Source organism: Zingiber officinale, chromosome 6A (genome assembly GCF_018446385.1).
Source record: "Zingiber officinale cultivar Zhangliang chromosome 6A, Zo_v1.1, whole genome shotgun sequence".
Taxonomy (NCBI): Eukaryota; Viridiplantae; Streptophyta; class Magnoliopsida; order Zingiberales; family Zingiberaceae; genus Zingiber; species Zingiber officinale.
Window position 1 is genome coordinate 127385196 of NC_055997.1, and position 20853 is coordinate 127406048.

General features: G+C 39.0%; 2 protein-coding genes across 4 annotated transcripts; one reads left to right on the forward strand and one right to left on the reverse strand.

Moving 5' to 3' along the window:
* Nucleotides 1–144: 144 nt before the first annotated feature.
* On the reverse strand, nucleotides 145–19387 carry LOC121997988 (phospholipase D gamma 1-like). Its single transcript, XM_042552693.1, has 10 exons — nucleotides 17896–19387; nucleotides 16794–16910; nucleotides 15680–15874; nucleotides 12799–13044; nucleotides 12648–12716; nucleotides 12394–12541; nucleotides 9813–9961; nucleotides 1443–1610; nucleotides 945–1142; nucleotides 145–671 (listed from the first exon to the last, which is right to left on the reverse strand). Exons 1-10 carry the CDS (start codon nucleotides 19333–19335, stop codon nucleotides 378–380), a joined length of 3024 nt encoding a protein of 1007 aa, XP_042408627.1. The 5' UTR covers nucleotides 19336–19387; the 3' UTR covers nucleotides 145–377.
* Nucleotides 19388–19649: 262 nt separating this feature from the next.
* LOC121998023 lies at nucleotides 19650–20846 on the forward strand. Of its 3 annotated transcripts, XM_042552739.1 has the most exons (4): nucleotides 19704–19909; nucleotides 19992–20264; nucleotides 20326–20475; nucleotides 20571–20846. In XM_042552739.1, exons 2-4 carry the CDS (start codon nucleotides 20112–20114, stop codon nucleotides 20625–20627), a joined length of 360 nt encoding a protein of 119 aa, XP_042408673.1. In that variant the 5' UTR covers nucleotides 19704–19909; nucleotides 19992–20111; the 3' UTR covers nucleotides 20628–20846. The 3 variants fall into 3 exon arrangements, with proteins under 3 accessions (XP_042408675.1, XP_042408673.1, XP_042408674.1); XM_042552741.1 differs by having other exon boundaries at nucleotides 19650–20264; nucleotides 20335–20475; XM_042552740.1 differs by having other exon boundaries at nucleotides 19718–20264; nucleotides 20580–20813.
* The last annotated feature ends 7 nt before the right edge of the window (nucleotides 20847–20853 follow it).

Genomic DNA, 20853 nt, shown 5'->3' on the forward strand with positions numbered 1-20853 from the left:
CAGCCTTCTAGAACCTTTTTTTTAAAAAACAAATAGAATAAGAAAATAAATTGCGCCTTATCAAATGTCTACTTTGAATGATGGGGTTGTGTCAGTCTTCCCCGAATATTGCAGGTGGTGGCTAAATGGATGTTAACTTATGCTTGAGCAATAACTATACACTTCTATACAAAAGCTTTTAATTGAGCAATATTTATTATTTACAGAATACTATATCGGGTATATTCCGTGTTACACGTATGAATAATCATATCTTAGTCATGAGCACAGGAGGACAACATGGCACAGCAGCTCCTCTGCTCTGCGGGTGAGAGAATGTAAATTGATCTTCTCCCTGAATTTGTGAAAGCTTTCTCTCTGCCTTTGTATAAATTAGGCTAAATGGTGAGGTTTTCTTGGATGGCACAAAATGATCCGCAGATGTTGCCACCGACATCTGGGAAGGTCTCGCATCCATGGAGAGGCTTCACTTTGCCCTTGCTATCTACATGCACCGGGTACTTCAGCAAGTGCCCTCTCATTTCAGTAATCTCATCAGACACATATTGTTCCCAGTTTTGTTGAGCGAGGTAATTGACGCGTCTCATACATTCAAGGCTTTCTGGACGCGTAAAGCATTCCTCCACGAATCCAATGTGCTCAGCCCATAGAGACATTCTGTATCCATAAATCTGCACATTTTGACCGTGATTTCACTTTAACAATTTAATCCATAAACGAGATCGACGTATCATCCAGCCAACCATCTTTAACATCATGCTGGACAAATATCATCTTTAGAATAGTCTCTTATAGATTAATTAATGTATATGCATCCATCATCCGTGATATCACCATATCCTTAGATTATTGATGGATATTAATGATCTCTGTATCCTTGAGACGCTGAAATGTATAAATTTCTAAGTTTCTTTAAACAATTCAATAGGAGTTTGAGAGCTTACCATTCCACGTGGACCAGACATTTTTCTTGCCCATGTATACTGTGGCTGGTATGCTCCTACTGCAATCTCCGTGTCCCTTGTACCTTCCAACGACCTCTGATTGATATTTGCCGACCCCAATATCACGTATTCATCATCCACTATCATACCCTTTGAGTGTACGTAGATCATAAATCGCATGTTCTTCTTGGCACGCCCCTGATGAAATCAGCACACGCAAAGACTAATGCATTATGAACTGGAGAACATTTACGAATGCAAGTCTGTAACATTTTGGTAAAAAATTGCACTGCCACACAACAGATTCCATGTAGGACTAAATTAATGGGAAGCCAAGAGATTTAGTGTGAAAATCCTCATATTAACTGAATAAAAACAAAGAAACCGTCCTAAAGTCATAGTTGAAAGCAGATGTACAAAACCTAAAGAAAGAACATCAAAGAGTACTTGAAATTTTTTACAAAAAGTAAGAATCTATGCATAAGAAAAGAAGTTTACCTGAGGACTATTTATTGATGCATTCTGGTTATCATTAGCTAAATCTGGAGCCTCGCGGTTACCCAAGCAGAAAAAATTTAGATAGTCTTGGGGTTGATATGTATCATGAAGACCAGCTTCCTTCAAGGCTGTATAAATTATCTCATACATCATTTGCATAGTTTTTTTCTGAAACAGGAAAGCATCACATTATTAAATGCCAAAAACAATAGCAACATAGATAAGATAATTGTATTGTCCATAAACACCAAACTTTGGACAACGCAAATCACTACAAGAAAACCGTCAATTTACGATAGAATTAATGACCTAATTTAAATCCGGTTGCTAATTAACAACCGATTAGAGGTTTCGATTGCAACTCAATGACGGAATAAAACCAATCTGTCGTTAATTTTATTTCATTTTAATTAAATTTTATTTTATCATTAGCGATCAATTTTTAAAATTCGGTCGCTATTTTGAGATTGAAAATCGGTTGCAAAATAATGACCGATTGATATTTCGGTCGTTAACTTTAACGATAGTGATCCTGTCTGAATGAAGTTGGAAAGCCGGGGATGGGGTGACCACTGACAGGAAGAAGACTTCGATCCTGCAAAACAAAACCAAACCAGGGAAGGGTCCCTGGCGTTGGCCTTCCGACGCTCAAGTCAAAATCAAGAAGAGGGAATAAGTGATTACGAAAATAGAAAATCTTGCCTTTTCCTCGTACCTGGCGTACCCTTTTATATCTTTCTTTGTGATCGTTCGTTTGTCCTTATTTAATGATATTAATTGTCGGAAGAAGGCCTCTTTGTCTTGATTTCTGTGCATTAATGATAGATGGAATGTCTTGTTGAATTTTGTTTTAAATTCAAAGTATTTTTTGTAGTGTTTTTAGTCCCACATTGCTAAGTGGAGAAGCTTGGAAGGGCTTATATAGGAAGCTCTTCCATCCTTGCTTAGCAATGATAAGAGGACCTACACGCATGCGCGGGCCAAGCCCAAATCGAGTGGATTTAGGGGGTTCGAGCCGAAAATCCATAAACCGGTCGTCACGTGCGCGATTAACGCGCGCAGGGGGGGGGGGTGCAAATTCCCAGCCCGTGGGCCTTGCGCTCACAGGCGGCCCCGTCTGTCTTTGCTGGTTTGGTTTCCGGTTCTGGTTCGGTCTGAACCAAAACCCAACCAGAGTTTGGTTCCGCGCGTGAGGAAGGGACGCGGACTTCGGTTTTGTTCCGCGCGAGACACTGAGGCGCGTTTCCTCGCTAGCGAAGCAATGCTTCATACCTTCTCAGAGTGAATAAAAGGGGACTTGCAACACCTCTATTCTTCACTCAAGCCTCGGGCTTTCTCCCTTCTCTGTGCGATTCTTTCTGCTTTCTTCTCGTCTTTCTTGTCCTGAGGCTTGGTCTTCCGGCGATCTGAGGTTGGGTCCGAGTGTCGCGTCCGTTTTGGAGTGCACCTACGGACGAGACGAGCGGTTGTCGGATCTTGGGGGAATTTTGCCGGAGAGCCTTTGCACCATGAGGCAGCAATAAATTCTCTAAGGACAGTCGGCGTGCCGACGCTTCAACCGGATAACTATATTCTAAACCCTACTCCTTTATTTATCTGTCTATTGCATGCTTATTTTTGTGCAAATATAATACTGCTTGTATTGCTTTATTATTATACAACATTCTTAGAGAATTTATTGCCTGTATCAATAGACATGATGAATGATAGGGTAATAGGATCTGATGAGGCTAGTGCTAGACCCGAGAAATTTTACGGGCAAAACTTCAGACGTTGGCAACAACGGATGAAATTTTGGCTTACTACGCTAGGGCTATTCTCCGTTATAGAAACAAACCCTCCTTCACCTAATGAAGAGGAACCTGCCCGTAGTGCTGCCTTAGAGAGGTTTAAGCAAAGGGATTATCTCTGCCATGGGAGAATCCTGTCTGCCCTCTCAGACGCACTATTTGATGTGTACTGCTCAACCTCTTCAGCTAAAGAGCTGTGAAAGTCTTTGGATAAAAAATATAACTCCAAAGATTCTGGTTTAGAAAAGTATACTGTGGCAAAATTCCTGAACTTCAAAATGGTTAAAGGCAAATCTGTGGTTGAGCAGACACATGAATTCCAAGTTCAAATTCATGGTCTTGCTGAAGGAGATATGTCATTACCTGAAAAATTTCAGGTCTTGTCTATCATCGAAAAATTGCCTCCGAGTTGGGAAGATTTTGGCATGACTCTTAAACATCGGAGAGGTAAAATCTCTCTAGAAGATTTGATGATTGCCTTAAATATCGAAGAAGAACATCGGAAGCAACATAAAAATGATGATACAAGAATGCCTATGGATTTTATTCCAAAGGCAAATGTAGTAGTCTCATCTGACAAGAAGAAATTCAAAACTCAGAAAATGAAGAACAAGATGAAACCCAACCCAAAGGTTCAAAAGAAAACTGGAACCAAACCTAAGCCTTGCTGGGCATGTGGACAGGTTGGACATTATGCCAAATTCTGCCCTAAGCGAAAGGACAAGAACCAAAGCAATACATCCAACACCAAGGCACAAGTAAATGTCGTGACTGCTAGTGACGACACCAGCGATAGGTTTGTTACTTTCAAACCCGAACTAAACTTGATCTATCAACCCAATGAATGGTTAGTTGATACAGGTGCTAATGTACACTGTTGTGCTGATCACTCTGCCTTCCTTACTTATCAGGTAATTGAAGGTACTTTCGTGACCATGGGGAACCATTCTGCAGCCAGGGTGTTTGGGATAGGACAAGTTGACCTGAGGTACACCTCTGGAAAAGTCCTGTCACTGCATGAGGTGCATCATGTTCCAGCAGTCCGTCGGAATTTGATTAGCGGATCAAAGTTAATCCGTGCTAGTTATGAGTTGAACTTCAAATGTAATAAAGTTGTAATATTACATTTAGGAACCTTTATTGGAAAAGGTTACCTTAATGAAGGTTTATTTAAACTCAATGTAGAAAATGCTACTTTAAATAAAACTTCTGATATTGGTTGTTCATATAACATTGAGTCTTATGATCTGTGGCATGACATATTAGGACATGTCAATTTTAATACCGTAAAAAGGATGATGAATCTTGACATGATCCCTAAGCATGCTATAAATGATAAGAAAAAATGTGAAATTTGTGTGCAATATAAACAACCCCGTAAACCCTTCAAATCAGTTGATAGAAATTCTGATATTTTAGAATTGATTCATACTGACTGTTGTGAGTTTAACGGTGTAATAACGAGAGACCATAAAAGGTATTTCATTACCTTCATTGATGACCACTCTCGTTATTGTTATGTTTATTTGCTAAAAACCAAGGATGAAGCTTTAGATAAATTTATGATTTTTAAATCTGAAGCTGAGAATCAAACCGATAAAACTATTAAGAGGTTAAGGTCTGATAGGGGTGGAGAATTTACCTCGAACCTGTTTCAAAAATTTTGTCAAGATACAGGTATAATCCATGAGGTAACTGCTCCATATAGTCCTCAATCCAACGGTATATCAGAACGAAAAAATCGAACCCTTTAAGATATGATTAATTCCATGTTAGGCTGTTCTGGGTTACCCAACTTTATGTGGGGGGAGGCTCTATACACTGCATGCCATGTGCTAAATAGAGTCCTCAATGAAGTCAAGGGATAAAACCTCATATAAGCTTTGAAAAGGCCGAAGGACAAGTTTGAAATACCTTAAAGTGTGGGGGTGCCTGGCAAAGGTACTAGTACCTGAACACAGAAGGAAAAAACTAGGTCCAAAGACCGTAGATGGTATCTTCTTGGGTTATGCTCAAAATAGTATTGCATATAGGTTCCTGATTATTAAATCAGAAATTCCTGGAATAGATGCAAATACTATTGTAGAACTTCGCGATGCTACATTTTTTGAGGATATATTTCCTATGAAGACGAGAACACCTCAATCTAGTATTTCTACTAGAAATGAGCCTTCTTCCGTAGAGGTCCCATTATCCGTAGTGGGTACACCTTCCTCAAGTCACTCTAGACTAGATGAATCTAGTGAGTATACAGAACTGAGAAGGAGCAAGAGGCAACGTGTGTCTACGAATTTAGGCCAGGACTTTATCACCTATAATATAGAAGGTGATCCTGTGACATATAGAGATGTCATGGCTTCTCCTGAAGCTAAACACGGGAAAGAGACTATTAAAAGTGAAATGGACTCTATTATCTCTAATGCCACTTGGGAGTTGGTAGATTTACCTCCTGGGTGTACCACTATAGGATGTAAATGGGTGTTTAAGAGAAAACTAAAACCTGATGGGTCAGTAGATAAATTCAAAGCCCGCCTAGTTGCTAAGGGATTCAAACAAAAAGAAGGGATTGACTATTTTGACACTTATTCTCCTGTTACCAGAATTACTACAATCCGAGTGTTAATCGCATTAGCATCCATATATCATCTTGAGGTCCATCAAATGGATGTCAAAACGGCATTCCTAAATGGAGATCTAGAAGAAGAGATATATATGGATCAGCCTGAGGGATATGTAGTCTCTGGAAATGAGAATAAAGTCTGTAGGTTAGTCAAATCTCTTTATGGTTTGAAGCAAGCCCCAAAGCAATGGTACGAAAAATTTGATAGAGCTATGCTATCGTTTGGCTTTGAAGTAAATGACTCTGATAAATGTGTGTATACTAAAATGAAAGGTGATAATTGTATTATCCTATGTTTATATGTAGATGATATTCTACTATTTGGAACTAACCTTTCTATTATTAATGAGACTAAGACCCTCTTAAGTGGTAAGTTTGATATGAAGGATATGGGTTGTGCTGATATGATTTTAGGGCTGAAGTTGACTCGTTCAACTGATGGAATAACAATTTCTCAGTCACTCTATGTTGAGAGAGTATTAGAGAAATATGGTTATAGCCAAGTTAAATCTGTTGTCACACCATATGACCCTTCAAAAACTCTCCACAAGAATAATAGTGGTGTGGCAGTGTCTCAATTAAGATACTCACAAATAATAGGTAGTTTAATGTATTTAGCTAATTGTTCTAGACCTGATATTTCTTTTGCTATAACGAAATTGAGCAGGTTTACCAGCTGTCCGGACAGAACGCATTGGGATGCATTAGACAGAGTACTCAGATACCTAAAAGGTACTATATCCTTGGGCTTGTGGTATGGGAGATTCCCTGCAGTCCTGGAGGGATATAGTGATGCTAGTCGGATAGCAGATACTACTGAGTGTAAAGGCGTTACTGGTTATGTCTTTACACTTGGAGGCGGTGCAGTTGCTTGCAGGTATGTTAAATCTACATCTGAGGCAGAATTGTGTGCTTTAGATACCACAGTAACTGAAGCTGATTGGCTTAAGGGTCTTCTTTCAGAAATTTCCTTGATGGTAAAGCCAATACCTTCTATTTCAGTACACTGTGATAATCAAACAACAATAGCTCAGATTAGAAGCTCCAAGTATAACCAGAAACAGAAGAGACATGTACGAATAAGATTGAAGTCTATTCGTGAGCTAGTGTCTCTTGGAGTGGTGTCATTGGACTTCATAAGTTCAAAAGACAATATTGCTGATCCACTCACAAAAGGACTTGATTCCGAGAAAATCAAGAGATCCAGTAAGGGAATGGGACTGAGGCCTATCCTGGTCAGCAACCCAACCTATCTGATTGGAGATCCCAAGAAGTAGGTTCAATGTGGTATAAACAAGTTATAAGGGTGAACCGTAAGCATCAAATTGATTGAAATGTAATCTCATAGTCTCTTCCCTGGATAGATGCTTGACTGCTAGTAAGGATGAACTTGGAGGCTCTTAATGAGTTCAAGGTCTTATTGACAGGATGCTCGCAGTACATCCTTGGAGAACTCACCTATGTAAGTGTAACTGTGTGGCCGCAGTGTGGGGGGTCTAGGCAACTCCCCCTAGCACTTATGAAACAAGATTCGGTGGCATGGCCGTAATGCACCAACCCAGAAGGATTCAACCGTCGCCCGTGATGAGTTGTTACCATTTGACTTCACATATAAAAAGGTTTAAGTTCAAGACCTAGTTCACTTCAAACCTATGTGAATAAGATTGGTGTACTTAGGTGAAAATTCAAACCGGAAGGTATTTTCACTAAAATCTCATTGCAACCTAGCCTCAGGACATATTTTTTTTGTTTTTTGTTTCTAACCGAAATGATTTAAATTTGTGGGGGATTGTTGAATTTTGTTTTAAATTCAAAGCATTTTTGGTAGTGTTTTTAGTTCCACATTGCTAAGTGGAGAAGCTTGGAAGGGCTTATATAGGAAGCCCTTCCATCCTTGCTTAGCAATGATAAGAGGACCTACACGCATGCGCGGGCGAGGGGCGGGCGTCACGTACGCGCGTTAGGGGGGGTGCAAATCCCCAGCCCGTGGGCCTTGCGCTCACGGGCGGCCCGGTCTGTTTTTGCTGGTTTGGTTCAGTCTGAACCAAACCAGTTTGGTTTCCGGTTCTGGTTCGGTCTGAACCAAAACCAAACCAGAGTTTGGTTCCGCGCGTGAGGAAGGGACGCGGACTTCGGTTTTGTTCCGCGCGTGAGGAAGGGACGCGGATGCGACACTGAGGCGCGTTTCCTCGCTAGCGAAGCAGTGCTTCGTACCTTCTCAGAGTGAATAAAAGGGGACTTGCAGCACCTCTATTCTTCACTCAAGCCTCGGGCTTTCTCCCTTCTCTGTGCGATTCTTTCCGCTTTCTTCTCGTCTTTCTTGTCCTGAGGCTTGGTCTTCCGGCGATCTGAGGTTGGGTCCGAGTGTCGCATCCGTTTTGGAATGCACCTACGGACGAGATGAGCGGTTGTCGGATCTTGGGGGAATTTTGCCGGAGAGCCTTTGCACCGTGAGGCGACAATAAATTCTCTAAGGACAGTCGGCGTGCCGACACTTCAACCGGATAACTATATTTTAAACCCTACTCCTTTATTTATCTGTCTATTGCATGCTTATTTTTGTGCAAATATAATACTGCTTGTATTGCTTTATTATTATACAACATGTCTTTCTTTGTCTTGACTTTTGTGCATTAATGACAGATGGAGTGTTCTCTTTTGTTTTCCCTCCTCCAGTGTCATTCCTTACGCCGGACGGGCGGCCCGAGCGGTCCGCTTTCCTGCCGACCTGAATATCTGACCCTGGGCTTGTTCATTCATCCGATCGGCCCATAATGTCCGCTCATCTGATCTGCTCGTCTGACCGGCCGGGTGAACTACTCGGCCTATTCCTTTGCCGATCGGGATAAACAGACTCTTTCCGTAAGTTCCGATGTTGACCGCCTTGACTTTGACCGACACCATGTCAACTGACCCGTGACAGGTGGACTCTCCCTTATCGCGACATCAGATAGAATAACTCTTTCCGTTACTAAAGTTTTTTTTTCATTTTAAATTAATATAAGTTTTTTAAAATTAGCGACTGATTTTAATTTAGTCGTTAATTTAACTACTGAATTCTCATTTCATTCACTAAATTTAACAACTAAATTTCAATTTGGTCGCTAATTTAGCTTCATAATTGAAAATTTCGATCACTAACCATTAGCAATCAAGGAAATAGCGACCAAATCGTCTATTGTAAAATGATGATTTTCTTATAGTGAATGGACTAATAAAGACACTTTGATGCAAAAAACGCATATATGCTTCATTTATCAAGTTACCTTTATTGGAAATCAGCAGATTAGTAAATGTTACCTTTGAAGGATAAGTGAAGATGTCGTGTTGAAATAGAATGAATAGTGTACATGTAGACCCTATTTTACCCGAGTGAGTGTCCTATAAGCTTATAACTTCCTTACTCCATCAAAGTACATCCACTACTTGCCTAGCACATACCTCAAGATTAAATCTCCCTATTCTTGATTTAGATTTCTAACAGTATATGTTTAATAATATCTCTTCATTTCAACCCTTTTTCACCTTCACAACCTCCCAATATTACTCTTGACAGCAGGCCTCTCTCATTGGTAAAAGCATTAGCATGGTCACTCTAACTCCATCTTTATTATCTTAGTTTCAATTATATTACACACCTAATTTTGTTTGACATATTAGCAAGCTTATTAAATCATGTCCACATCACAATCTTGATAAAATTTTCTTTGATGATTTGATTGGAAATGTTAACAGTTCAAATTTATGGAAGAAATCGAAGAGAAGGAAAGGGTGTAAGAGAAGAAGAAAGAGAGGAGATTGAGAGAAAAATAAGAACTAGAGGAAATAATCAATATAACATTTAATTTCCTGTTGATTGGCAAGTGCTCTGCATACTTAATCAGATTGTAAGGGAGTAACTAAACTACTATTTTGAAGATGTATGTCTATCTTAGATCATTTAAGATGGATAAAAATAACCTGCCAGTAGAGAATTCTCTGTATTGGGGCACTGTTTGGATTTCCCTCAGGCCACATGGGAATAACTATGTATGCAGAAAACTGCTCATTTGCCTTAATTTTGTTTGCGATTTTCAGGGCAATTTCAATTGGAATGAGATTATTAGCACCTGCAAAAGAAATCATTTTTATGCATTTAGTTAAAAAAGAAAAATTATCATCATAAATAATCAGCACATTGATTGGCATCAAACAGAATTAGCTGAAAAGATATATTCGAAGGAACAAATCCAAATAATCCCAGAAGCATTAATTATTCTACTTATTTCTAATCCTGTAGAATTTCTTAGAGCAACCTATAAAAACACAAAAAATAATAAATAAATAGGATAATTGGTTGTTATGAGTAAAATGATATAGAAGTTTACAGGTCTCTTGATCTAGCTTGGACCTCGGTCGCCAAAGTTAGCTAGAAAAGACCAAATTATGAAGAGCTATACTAAGTGAGGGTATGGGTTAGGCTTAGTTCATCTGAGCTGCAAAAAGCTTGGGTAAAGTGGGTTGAGGTGCAAGCAATTTATCTTAAGCGAACGGGTATGTGTTTAATTAGGTATCTTAGCGGTTGTAAAGGTTGGTAGGAAGTGGAGTTTAAGTTTATTTTGGAGGTGTGATGATAACAATATGGGCCAATGCTGCCGCAGTGGTGATAACCAAGAAGTAAGAATTGACCACATGAGGATAGCAATAAGCTGTTGTCTAGTTGTTAATCTCCTTTCAAAAAAGGTCTCTTTCTATGTGGCCCCTTAAGTACCCACAACAGTAGAATGCCGCATTGCCCAAGAGCCTAGGCAGATCCAACCTGTCCCTCTATGCTTTATAACTGTTGACTAAACTGACTGAACATAATTGGTAATTTTTATATGCATCACCAGTGATACTTAAAAACTTCTATAACTTCACAAAATGCCTAAATAATCGACAAGGAAGTTGGTCCATATTCAAGTTTTGGGAGAAAACGTGCCTTTTGGAATCTCTTAAAAGGCAGCATATAAGTGATTCTGTAGTCTGCCTCTGCCATGCTATAGAACCAAAACTCTCCCAGCACAACACATGATATTATATTGGAGAAAACATTAACTAATCAACTGTTACATAACTAGCAGCCTCATAAGTAAAAAAATTACATAAATAATTTAACTAAGAGAGAAGATAGCATGGCCCATATGTCAGTATTGCGCTGGAACAGAGAGATAGTCCACTATTTTCTGTTCAGGAAAATGTAACAATTGTGAGACAATGGTATTGGCTAGAGTTTGCTTACAAAATATGTGTCACCTCAAGAATTTGAATTTTACAGTAATAGTAAAAAGGGATATAATGTGCTTTCACTCTAAAAGAGAGTTATCGTCCAAACAAATGCCATTTAAGAGGGGGAAGAAATATACATTCTTGTTTAGGCAGAAGGAAAGTATTTTTCACACCCTTAATCAATTTCATCAGTAGTAGGACTCCCTACCTATCGCTACACCTAAATTAAAGAGCTAGCATCTAGAACTTGAGAGTCAATTTTCCACCCCTTCTTTAGAGTGGAGTTCCTCTTAGTAAAAAAAAACATAGAAAAAGTCATTCAAACCACTTTCATATCAATCTAATGTGCATGTATGCCATTCATCATGAACAATAACTTATCAAGACATTTTTTGTCTTTTTCATAATTTTGAAGCACAATCAATGTAAGTTAGGAGAACCGAAGTTTTTTGACACAGTGACTAAAGATGAATCATAATGGCTCATAGTTAGTCCCCTCGGGACGGTCTAGTGGCTAGCACATGAGGTGTTGTCATCATGAGGTATGGGGTTCGAATCTCGGCAAAGCCAAAGTAAATGTCTTCCTTATGTGCTAGTCATTATTTCAAAGGCTAGTAGTCGCCCGTGATTTACCTCCTCCGTGTTGGCCCTGGGATGGGTTGGCGGGGGCGCTAGGGACGAGCATATTCGCCTTTTGCCATCATAATGACTCATAGTTAAGTTAATGGTCAAATGTAAAACAGATGTTAAAGAATTGGCCAAGTGAACCATATGAATCCTATACATGAATTTTATCCATTTATCACTAATAATATTCAAACTAAGTTACTTTTTATTACGTGAATTAGAAATTTCTTGGAATATTAATCCTTCAGTATTAATTCAAAAGTTACTTACGTTTGCCACATAAGATGATATTTACCATTAATTCATAGTCATAAAAAAAGTATTTGGTGCATTGAAATACAGATGGAACCTAATTTCCACTTTTCATATCAATTAGGAGTCAAAAGGGTAAATTGCATCCCCATATCGAGATCCTTTCTATATTCATTTTTCAAAAATATCAAACATTTCAATTCAAAGGATAAATGATTAATTAGAAAAACACTAACATACTGAATTACATGATACAAGGCTTATGCATTTTCTCCCTCAACAAATGCATAAATTAACAACAAAACTGAAAGACATTAATCACTTCAAGCAAGAAAGAGCAAGTAGTCATACTCTTTCTAAATAAGGTGATACCTGAAGTAGGTTTAGCTAAATAGAGCTAGTGAAATATGCTTACCTAAGTCATTGTTGGAATCCCAATTAAAGGATGAGCCTAGGAAGTACTGATTCTCAATGTAAATGAAGTGTTGTGCAGAACGGATAGCATTCAAATAGGCTGTATGTATGCTCATGTCAATAAGAACATTTTTCCCACAAATGAGATTCTGTTGGATAAAAATTGGAACAGCTATCATTATTCAACTGCTGGCACTCCAGTATATGTTACAAGGACATGCATGCGGAGATACACTGGATTCACAAAATGTATACCTTGTGAGTTGCTTCTCTCGGATCTTTAGGAAAACCCTTAGCAGAGTTAGAATCAATTGAACGGAACACCTGTGTTTAGACAAAGATCCCTTTAAAACGTTGAAATCATTTAAGAAGCTCAGATATGGCTAGTAATAATGATAGATTCTACCTGGACATGCCAAGTTTCAGGATCATTATCATTCAGGTACATTAAATCACTTAAACCTATGATATCGGGAATTCTTTGAATCTTCAACAATGAGTCATCAGATTTCTTCAACCTTTTGACTCCATTACGTTTTGCTGCTTTTAACCAACGCTCCTCAAAATTCATCAGAACATCATATGCAGCAGGACCTTCGATTCTAGCATACAAATCATGCCATGGTTGTCTTGGGCCCTTGTTATCAGAACTCTATAAATGGAAACATGTTAGAAACTTGGAAGGATGTTTTACTTTCCAGCTTCGCAAAAATATCACCCTTCAAATAAATTAACAGATATATGTTTTCTGCTATTCAGCTATTTTCTTTGCTAGCATCACCAATAAGTTATAGGTCAAAGTTTTTGCATTTGTTAGGAAACTCTTTAGCCATAGAACTTTTGTTTAATACAAATCTTACGGCAAGGAACAAAATTGAAGAATGAAAATTTCATATGCAAGTTAAAATTAATGTTTCAGAACTCCAACAATAGGATATCTAGAGTAATTTTCATCAACAATTTAGTTCTTCACAACTAATAATTTTATTTTTCAACTCCTGCATTTTTGTAGTTGTCTATCAATTAAAATATTCATCCAACAACAATACTCTTGGTTCACAGATCGCTCTAAATGTTTTTTTTATTGTATTTTTTTTTGAGGAAAAAAATGCTCCTGGATATTGTATGTTGATAATTTTTGGCGACTTACCCACCCACATTTCATTATATAATGTTATCTCAATTTCGAAGCAATGACAAATAATTTTGATCATTATTTTCATTGGTGAATGTTGCCAACTCAAAAAAGACAGTTTTATATGAACTAGCTAAGGTGTTCAAGCAATGGTCCATCACAACCAAGGACTAAACACTTGCTGCTCTTTACAAGAGTTTCATAGTACCTAGCTGGAACATACCAGTTTCAACACCATACTATGCTGACGCTCAACACACTTTGCCCGCATCAATGTGTGTCAAGATGAGCTTTATTCTTATAATACTCTTTCACTTAGTTTGTTTAATTCTAAAAATAAGATTATAGCAATTAGATATTTAATGGAATTAAAATTTTATTGTGCTATACACTATCAATACTATACATTTGAAATATATGTAAAAGTGTACTGCGATGAATTTTAATGGTTTCTCTCATTTTATCTTCTTTGACTTATTTTCTACTTTTAATAAGAATATATCAATTATAGTTGAATTAAAAGTGCTTCATACTCATTTTTACTTCAATAAGTGCCAAGATGAATTAAAATAAATTTCGGTCATCTAATTTTCTTCCACTTATCTTTTCATTTTGAGATGAGACCATAGTAGTAAGATAATCAAGTGAATTTGATTTTTTTTTTTAAAAAAAACAAAGCATATAAAAAATAATAGATATTACTTAAATTCATCTTGGCACCCGTCAATGTGTGTCACAAAGATGCATTGACATGATTGGCATGAGTAGCACAAGAGATGTTACCTATGAATAGTACTAGAATTTGGTAATTTACTAGAATGGTGCATTTTAATCCTAGCATGTGGGGTGACACGAGATTTCCAATCATTATACATGCTAATCACTGTAAAACAAAATAAATGTCATATGAAACATGATAACTTTTGATAATAGACCCAAATGAATGATTAACCATTTTACTTTGTGTTGGAATTATAATCAAAGTCCCACATTAGAAATACATGAAAAATATCATGGGGTTAGAAGATGGAAAATATCTCCATTGATATGAGGCCTTTTGGGTAGAGCCTAAAAACAAATCTATGAGGACTTAGGCCCAAAGTGGATAATTTTATACCAATGTGAAGATATGTGAATTCCATTGGTCAACAACTGGCATCAGAGCTAAGGCATCGTGTCTGAGATCTCTTATGCAAAATTTGAAGTCATGAAGTTCAACGAAACTGGAAATTTTGGTTTATGATAGAGGAGGGTTAAAGATCTGTCAGTGGTCCCAGTATTTCACATAAGGCGTGGGCTCCCAAACACAATGGAAAGGAGTGGCCTTGATTGGAGTATAATGGTCCTTGGAGGATTGTTGGGATTACAATCAAAGTCTCACATTGAAAATACATGGAAAAATCATAGGGGTTATAAGATGGAAGATATTTCCATTGGTATAACACCTTTTGGGTAGAGCCCAAAAACAAATCCACAAGGGCTTAGGCCCAAAGTGGACCATATCATACCATTGTGGAGATATGTGAATTCCATTGGTCAACACTTTGCATCTTATATATATCTAGATACAACAAGGTAATGATCTAAAATTATGCTGTAGGGAGTGGATATTCACGGCAACAACATACTTTCAGCTTTATAGCCTTTACATGGCATATCATGTGATGTGCAACAATAGGTTGTATTAGAGAATCTTGGATCTTCAATTGTGATTGAATTCAATCATGTGATTTTGATGTTTGATAATAAGCTTATGTTGGCTCATGATGATGGCTTTTTCTTGGATATGTAATTATAATATTTAGTGCAAGTCATTAGACGAATGGTAAGCTTGATTATGTGCACCTAAATGATGAGTTTGAAGCAATTTGGAGCTTCAATTTCGATAAATGTCAAACTTAAAATTTTCCTGGAGACATGTGGATTGTATTTAGAATTTAAGGGTAGATTCTTGTATGAATAGTGATAAACATGTAGGTGTAGGTTAAGGTAGAATTTCATATGATGATTTTCTTTGGGCTCTAGACCTTTCATCTTTTCCAGCTTGTTTATAGTAGATCAAAACATTCAATCAGTTACCCTTAACTGAAAAAAAATATAAACCGTAATCAAGTTGCAAGAACATAATCAATGAGGAAAAATGGAATATTACCGCAAAAGCAGGGTTGTAATAGTCGTCCTTGTGCAATGACTGTAATGTCCTAAATAAAGGATGTTCTTGGTTATCATACCGCCCACCACATAAATCAAGCCCTCCAAGAAATGCTGTAATTTTTCTTTTACTTTTACCGGCATCTGTGTCCACAATCACTTGTTTCTGGTGATGGGTATAAATAGTTCCTGTTTCCTGATATCAAGAACATCAGACTAATTTCTCTTGTGAAATTTCTTTATAGAAGAGTCAATCAAAAAGGCCATAATACATGGTAAAGAAAACCTATGCTATCTCTGTTAGTTTGGTGTATCACTTTATCTTAATCTCAAGTTTTGGTTATTCAATTTATACTGCAATAGTACAAGTCTACAATAAATGTTTCTTCTTCAGAAATTCCATTTGATCCAATTAGATGCTTTCAAATGTAGTCGCACATGGCAAGATATATTCTCAACAGATTTCGACTTCATTATGTAGCTTCCAATTCTCAACAGATCTCATAGTTCATTGGTACTCAGTGTTTAATATGTCAGTAACTTTGTTCTAAGTTTCCTACATATATCTAGATTTTCTCAACCTATCTTAATCTTGATTGTACCTTCTATGCTATCAAAGTTAAGCTAATTTAAATTTAACTCACTTTAGCTGACACGTTAAATACAATAAACGTTATAGTGCATCTGCATTCAGGTTGTTATTTGTCTAATGCCATAGTCAATTCTGAAACTAAATGCTGCAAGCATTATACTAAATAAAAACTGAAACGGCAATCTATATAACTTGGAGACTTCAGTTTTACACATTCATTTCCTACAGATCTGGTCGAAACTGAACCATTTCCACCTAATATGCTAGTGTGTATTAAGAAAGGGAACATATTTGATAGCAATCATCTATTACAATAAAGGATTGAGACTCTCATCGACAAATTGTAGTCTGTGGGAAATAAATAGTTCAAGGAGCGAACATCAGTAGCGCATTCAAATTGAAATATGCATAATCATGCATTTTTGAAGTTGCATGAAGAGTGAAAAAAAAAACATAGAATCATGGATTTAAGAAGCTAATTATATGTTAACTGATGAAAGATTACATAATACATGAAAATAACCTTTTGTTTAGCAAAACTATGCCGCTTCCCAGCTGAACGAGGGCAAAGAAGCACTTGCACAGAGGAGTGTTTGAAAAAATGACGAGTTTCCTCATCATGGGTTCCCATGACACCACTCTGCATATATTATAGTGTGAGAAAAATTGGGAAGCGACAATAACTTCCACACTATCAAATGCAATGAAAGAATAATAAAGCATACAAAATACTACTTGCTTTTTGTTGGAATATATTATTTTTGTTGAGAAGAATATTTGTAGGCAAGAAGAATGATTTATAAGCATCTGCCGGGTGACCAAGGAAGCCTTGTCATATGAAACAACAACATTGTGTTGATGAAATGAGTAATAACTATACAACAAGCATGTATGACTCCATGCAAGGAAATCACATAAGACACAAATTACCAAGCTGGTAGACACGATCAAATAAATCAGACAAGATAAGTAATTTGGAAGTTTCAATGATTGTTTGATTCTGTGCATAAAGGTAACATTACTATGTATTAGCTATTCTGGAATAAGGCCATATGAACCAACCAATCCTGCAAAAAAAAAAAAAAGTGGCTTCTTTGCAATTAATTACTTATACAATTATGTTTTAATCAAGAAAAAGCTATTTGTGTCACAAGGATATCTAGGAAAGTGCACAAACTCACATATACTTGAATCAATAACATAAGGAAAATAAAAAACACAGACAAATCAAATAAGAAAGAATACAGATTCCTATGTAACAGTTAAAAGAACAATAATAATCTTGTTTTTTCTACCATCATTTAAGAAATATCTAGAAGTAAAGATGGAAAGTGCCATTTTGAGTTTAATGAATAAGTGAGGAAGGCATAGAGTGGCTGTTAAAAATTTCTACCAATATTTGCATTCTTTTAAAAGAAAGAAGTAAGTGTTTTCATTTGCCACACTCAGGTTGTCTTCAGTAAAAGTGTACCCTGGTTTTGCACACTAAGTTTTTAGTTTGTAAATCCAAATTTCACATAAGTTTGAGGGATACTGAGAACACTTCTTCAAGATGAATATTCGAGGGCAAAATTAGCATAGGGAAACGAAGAAACAAATAAATAATGGAGGATAATTGGCACTACCGTACGAATACCCAAAATACTCCTCGAAGTTGGATCGTCCCACACAAGAAGCAACACCCTGACTCCTTCCTGAGACTTGGATTTAAGAAGATCCCCAAGAGTAGGGCATGAATCGTGATCAGTATCCCTTACCAGACGAACTGCATGAAAAACTGACCATCCAATGATGTAAATCAAGCGACGGGCCTGGCTGATTGCATCATAAATGTCACGCCAACACTTCCCATGAACATAATTCATCCCGTTTTCAAGCTTCAGCTCTGGAAGGCAACCATCTGAGACATGGGCGTCCTGGTAAAGTGTGACATTCCCACCTTTCCTCAGAGGGAAGTATGTTCCCGGTACACCGCAGTCAGCAGGACCAGCACTAATCCCATGATGGTACATGGTGAGCTTCGCCACCGGGAAATACTGAATTGATAACTTGAGAACAGCTCCTCCCTTGCATTGTTTCCCATTTGAATCAAGAATTGGGTAAAATCCTTCCAACCTCTCACCGGAGTAAATCCATTCTGCCGGGATAGAAACCGTCCCAATGAGTTGTGCGCCAACGATGTCGTTGTGCTTGACCAAGAACTGAACTTCAGCAGCATGGTGCGCTACTGGGAGATTGAAATGCTGCATCCAAACAGGATTCTCGGTGTTGCTCAACACGTAGGTACGGCCGATCGTGGCGCCAGACACCATAATGGTGACATAGGGGTCGCTGGTGATCGACGGCAACTGTCTCATCTTACCGCTCAAGGTGCTGGTTAGCCGCGGACCGAGCATGTCTCCCAGAGTCTTGGAGAATTGCTCCATGTTGGGGAGGAACCGCGCCTCACAAACCCACACATCGAGGCTTCCGTGGAGTAGAAGCACCTTTAGGGACGCCTGGCCTTTGCGGCCGGCGAAAGGAACCATTGGTTGCCCATCGAAGCTTGCCCCGTGAAGGCGATGCGATCCGGCGGAGGGGCTAGGGAGAGTCGCGAAGTGAGGGGAAGAAAAGCTGCCATGGAGGGAGGTGACCGGGTGACCATACACCACCATATCCTGGAGGCGGCCATCGGGAAGAACCTCGATCGGCGACGAGGTGGCCAAGGATGCATGCCTAGAATGCTGGGATGACGCCTCGTAATCGGAGAAGCTGATGGAGTGAGACGGAAAGACAACACTGTGGTGGTGGTGGTGGTGAATCTGGTGATGGTGGTGGTGGAAAGAGGGGGGATTGGGATCGAAGGGAACGAAATGGGGAATGTGGTAAGGAGGGCAGGGCCCCGGCAGAGGAGGATGGCGGAAGGAGCCGGAGTGATTGATGTGCTGGAAAGTAGGAGGGATGGCGACGGAGCCGCCGCCGGAAAAGGAATTGGAGGGGAAGAGGTGGCGAGGGGGCGGATGTTGTTGATACGGGAAGCCAAAGCCGTGAGGGTATGCATCGCCGTCGTTCTTACGATGATCCATCGAGAGAGAGAGCGCGCGCGCGCCGAGGTCGTTAAAGAAAGTAAACGCCTCCGGTCGCATATTGTTTTGGTGCGTTAGTTCTTGTTGGTTGGTTTGGCTGTGGTGGAGGGTCGTTTCTGGCACTTGTCTCTAGCCGTAGATGAGTCTCGCATTGAACGGCTGCGATGGGATGGGATGTCCCAAAATTTGAGTTGACCGAAGAAAGACAAACCATTGAATTATGATTTTCTACCCAATTTAATCATTATTTTTTTTAAAAAAAACTTTTTTATATTAAACAACTATATTATTTATATTGGACGATCGGATGGTCCAACCGGCATGATTGACTCGTCGCCGCTGCTTTATATTAGTTTTTCATTAAAAAGAAGCTCCTACAATCCAACGATGCACATCGCAGTGCCTTTGTTGATTTGTTTGAATTCGTAAAACGTGATATCCTCGAGGTAAAGGTTTCACATGTGGGCATGCGACGGGAAAGTGGGTGAAGAAGACCTCTACATCCAGACGCACTCTGCACCAGCAGACGAGCGAGAGAGAGCGCGTTGATCGAGCTGACCGGGCCTTCCGTAGAGTAGGACAGTTTCCCTTCTAATTAAGCCTGCCCTGCTCCTCCACTTTAAGAGGACTGAACTGCAGTCGTGTCAAATCAACAGATGCATCTTGTTACAATTTAGCTATGCATGAAAGACCGCCCAACAGGTACCTGAGAAGAGAAGAGAAGAGAATGCTACTCTATGAATATGAGCGGCTAAATTGTTGAGTGGTTGCAAGAGATGGTGAGGGGAAGGCGCCAGATTCCGGCGTTTGGCAACTGGGATTATTCCGACGGTCTGCCCATCACTCAGCGCTTTGAATCAACAGATGGAGAGCTTGTCCAGTATGAAGCAGCGGCAGCCCCGGTGAAACCCGTCGTCTGCCAAAAGAAGGTATGGAATTCTACACGCGCACCTTCGTCTGCATCAGGCATTGTGTTGAAGGATATTTCAGGTGAGGAAGGAAGGACGTGGGGAAGAGGGGAAGCAGCGAGCGTGTGAAGCGAGAGTGGCGACAGAGAGGATGCCTAGGAGAGCTCCCAAGGCCGTGGACGAGGATCTCTACAAGATCCCACCTGAGCTCATCTGCCGAAAGCCAAAGAGGGTATCGTAAACTAAACTCATGAACACTCAATAACTAACCATGGTCGACTCCACCGATCTTGAACTGTTTTGTTTTTTTTCTTTGGTGTGTCGGAGTGGACGCAGAATTGGAGGCTGTGGCCACCTTGTCTGGGCCTCAGCTGTGTTGCCTAGCAGATTTGTATGACGAGTGTCATGATCGTTTCTTGCTTCTGCATTCAGTTTGCTGTACGTCAGACAGTCATTTCATCTCGACAGCAGGGAGGAACATCTCTTTGGTGTATTTTGCTATAGTGGTGGTGTTGGTTTTCCCTGTGACTTCCCCAATTATTTAAACGTGTACTGGAACTCTTTGATCTTTTTCTCTGATTAAGCGCCAGTTTTCTCTTGCAATTGTCAA

Coding starts and splice junctions, on each gene's coding strand:
- LOC121997988 (XM_042552693.1), bottom strand. CDS start 19,335: ATGGATCATCGTAAGAACGACGGCGATGCATACCCTCACGGCTTTGGC. Junction 1,143..1,442: donor CATCAATAAATAGTCCTCAG/GTAAACTTCTTT, acceptor TGATTTCATCAG/GGGCGTGCCAAGAAGAACAT. Junction 672..944: donor TGTCTGGTCCACGTGGAATG/GTAAGCTCTCAA, acceptor CAAAATGTGCAG/ATTTATGGATACAGAATGTC.
- LOC121998023 (XM_042552739.1), top strand. CDS start 20,112: ATGGTGAGGGGAAGGCGCCAGATTCCGGCGTTTGGCAACTGGGATTAT. Junction 20,265..20,325: donor CCGTCGTCTGCCAAAAGAAG/GTATGGAATTCT, acceptor AGGATATTTCAG/GTGAGGAAGGAAGGACGTGG. Junction 20,476..20,570: donor TCTGCCGAAAGCCAAAGAGG/GTATCGTAAACT, acceptor GGTGTGTCGGAG/TGGACGCAGAATTGGAGGCT.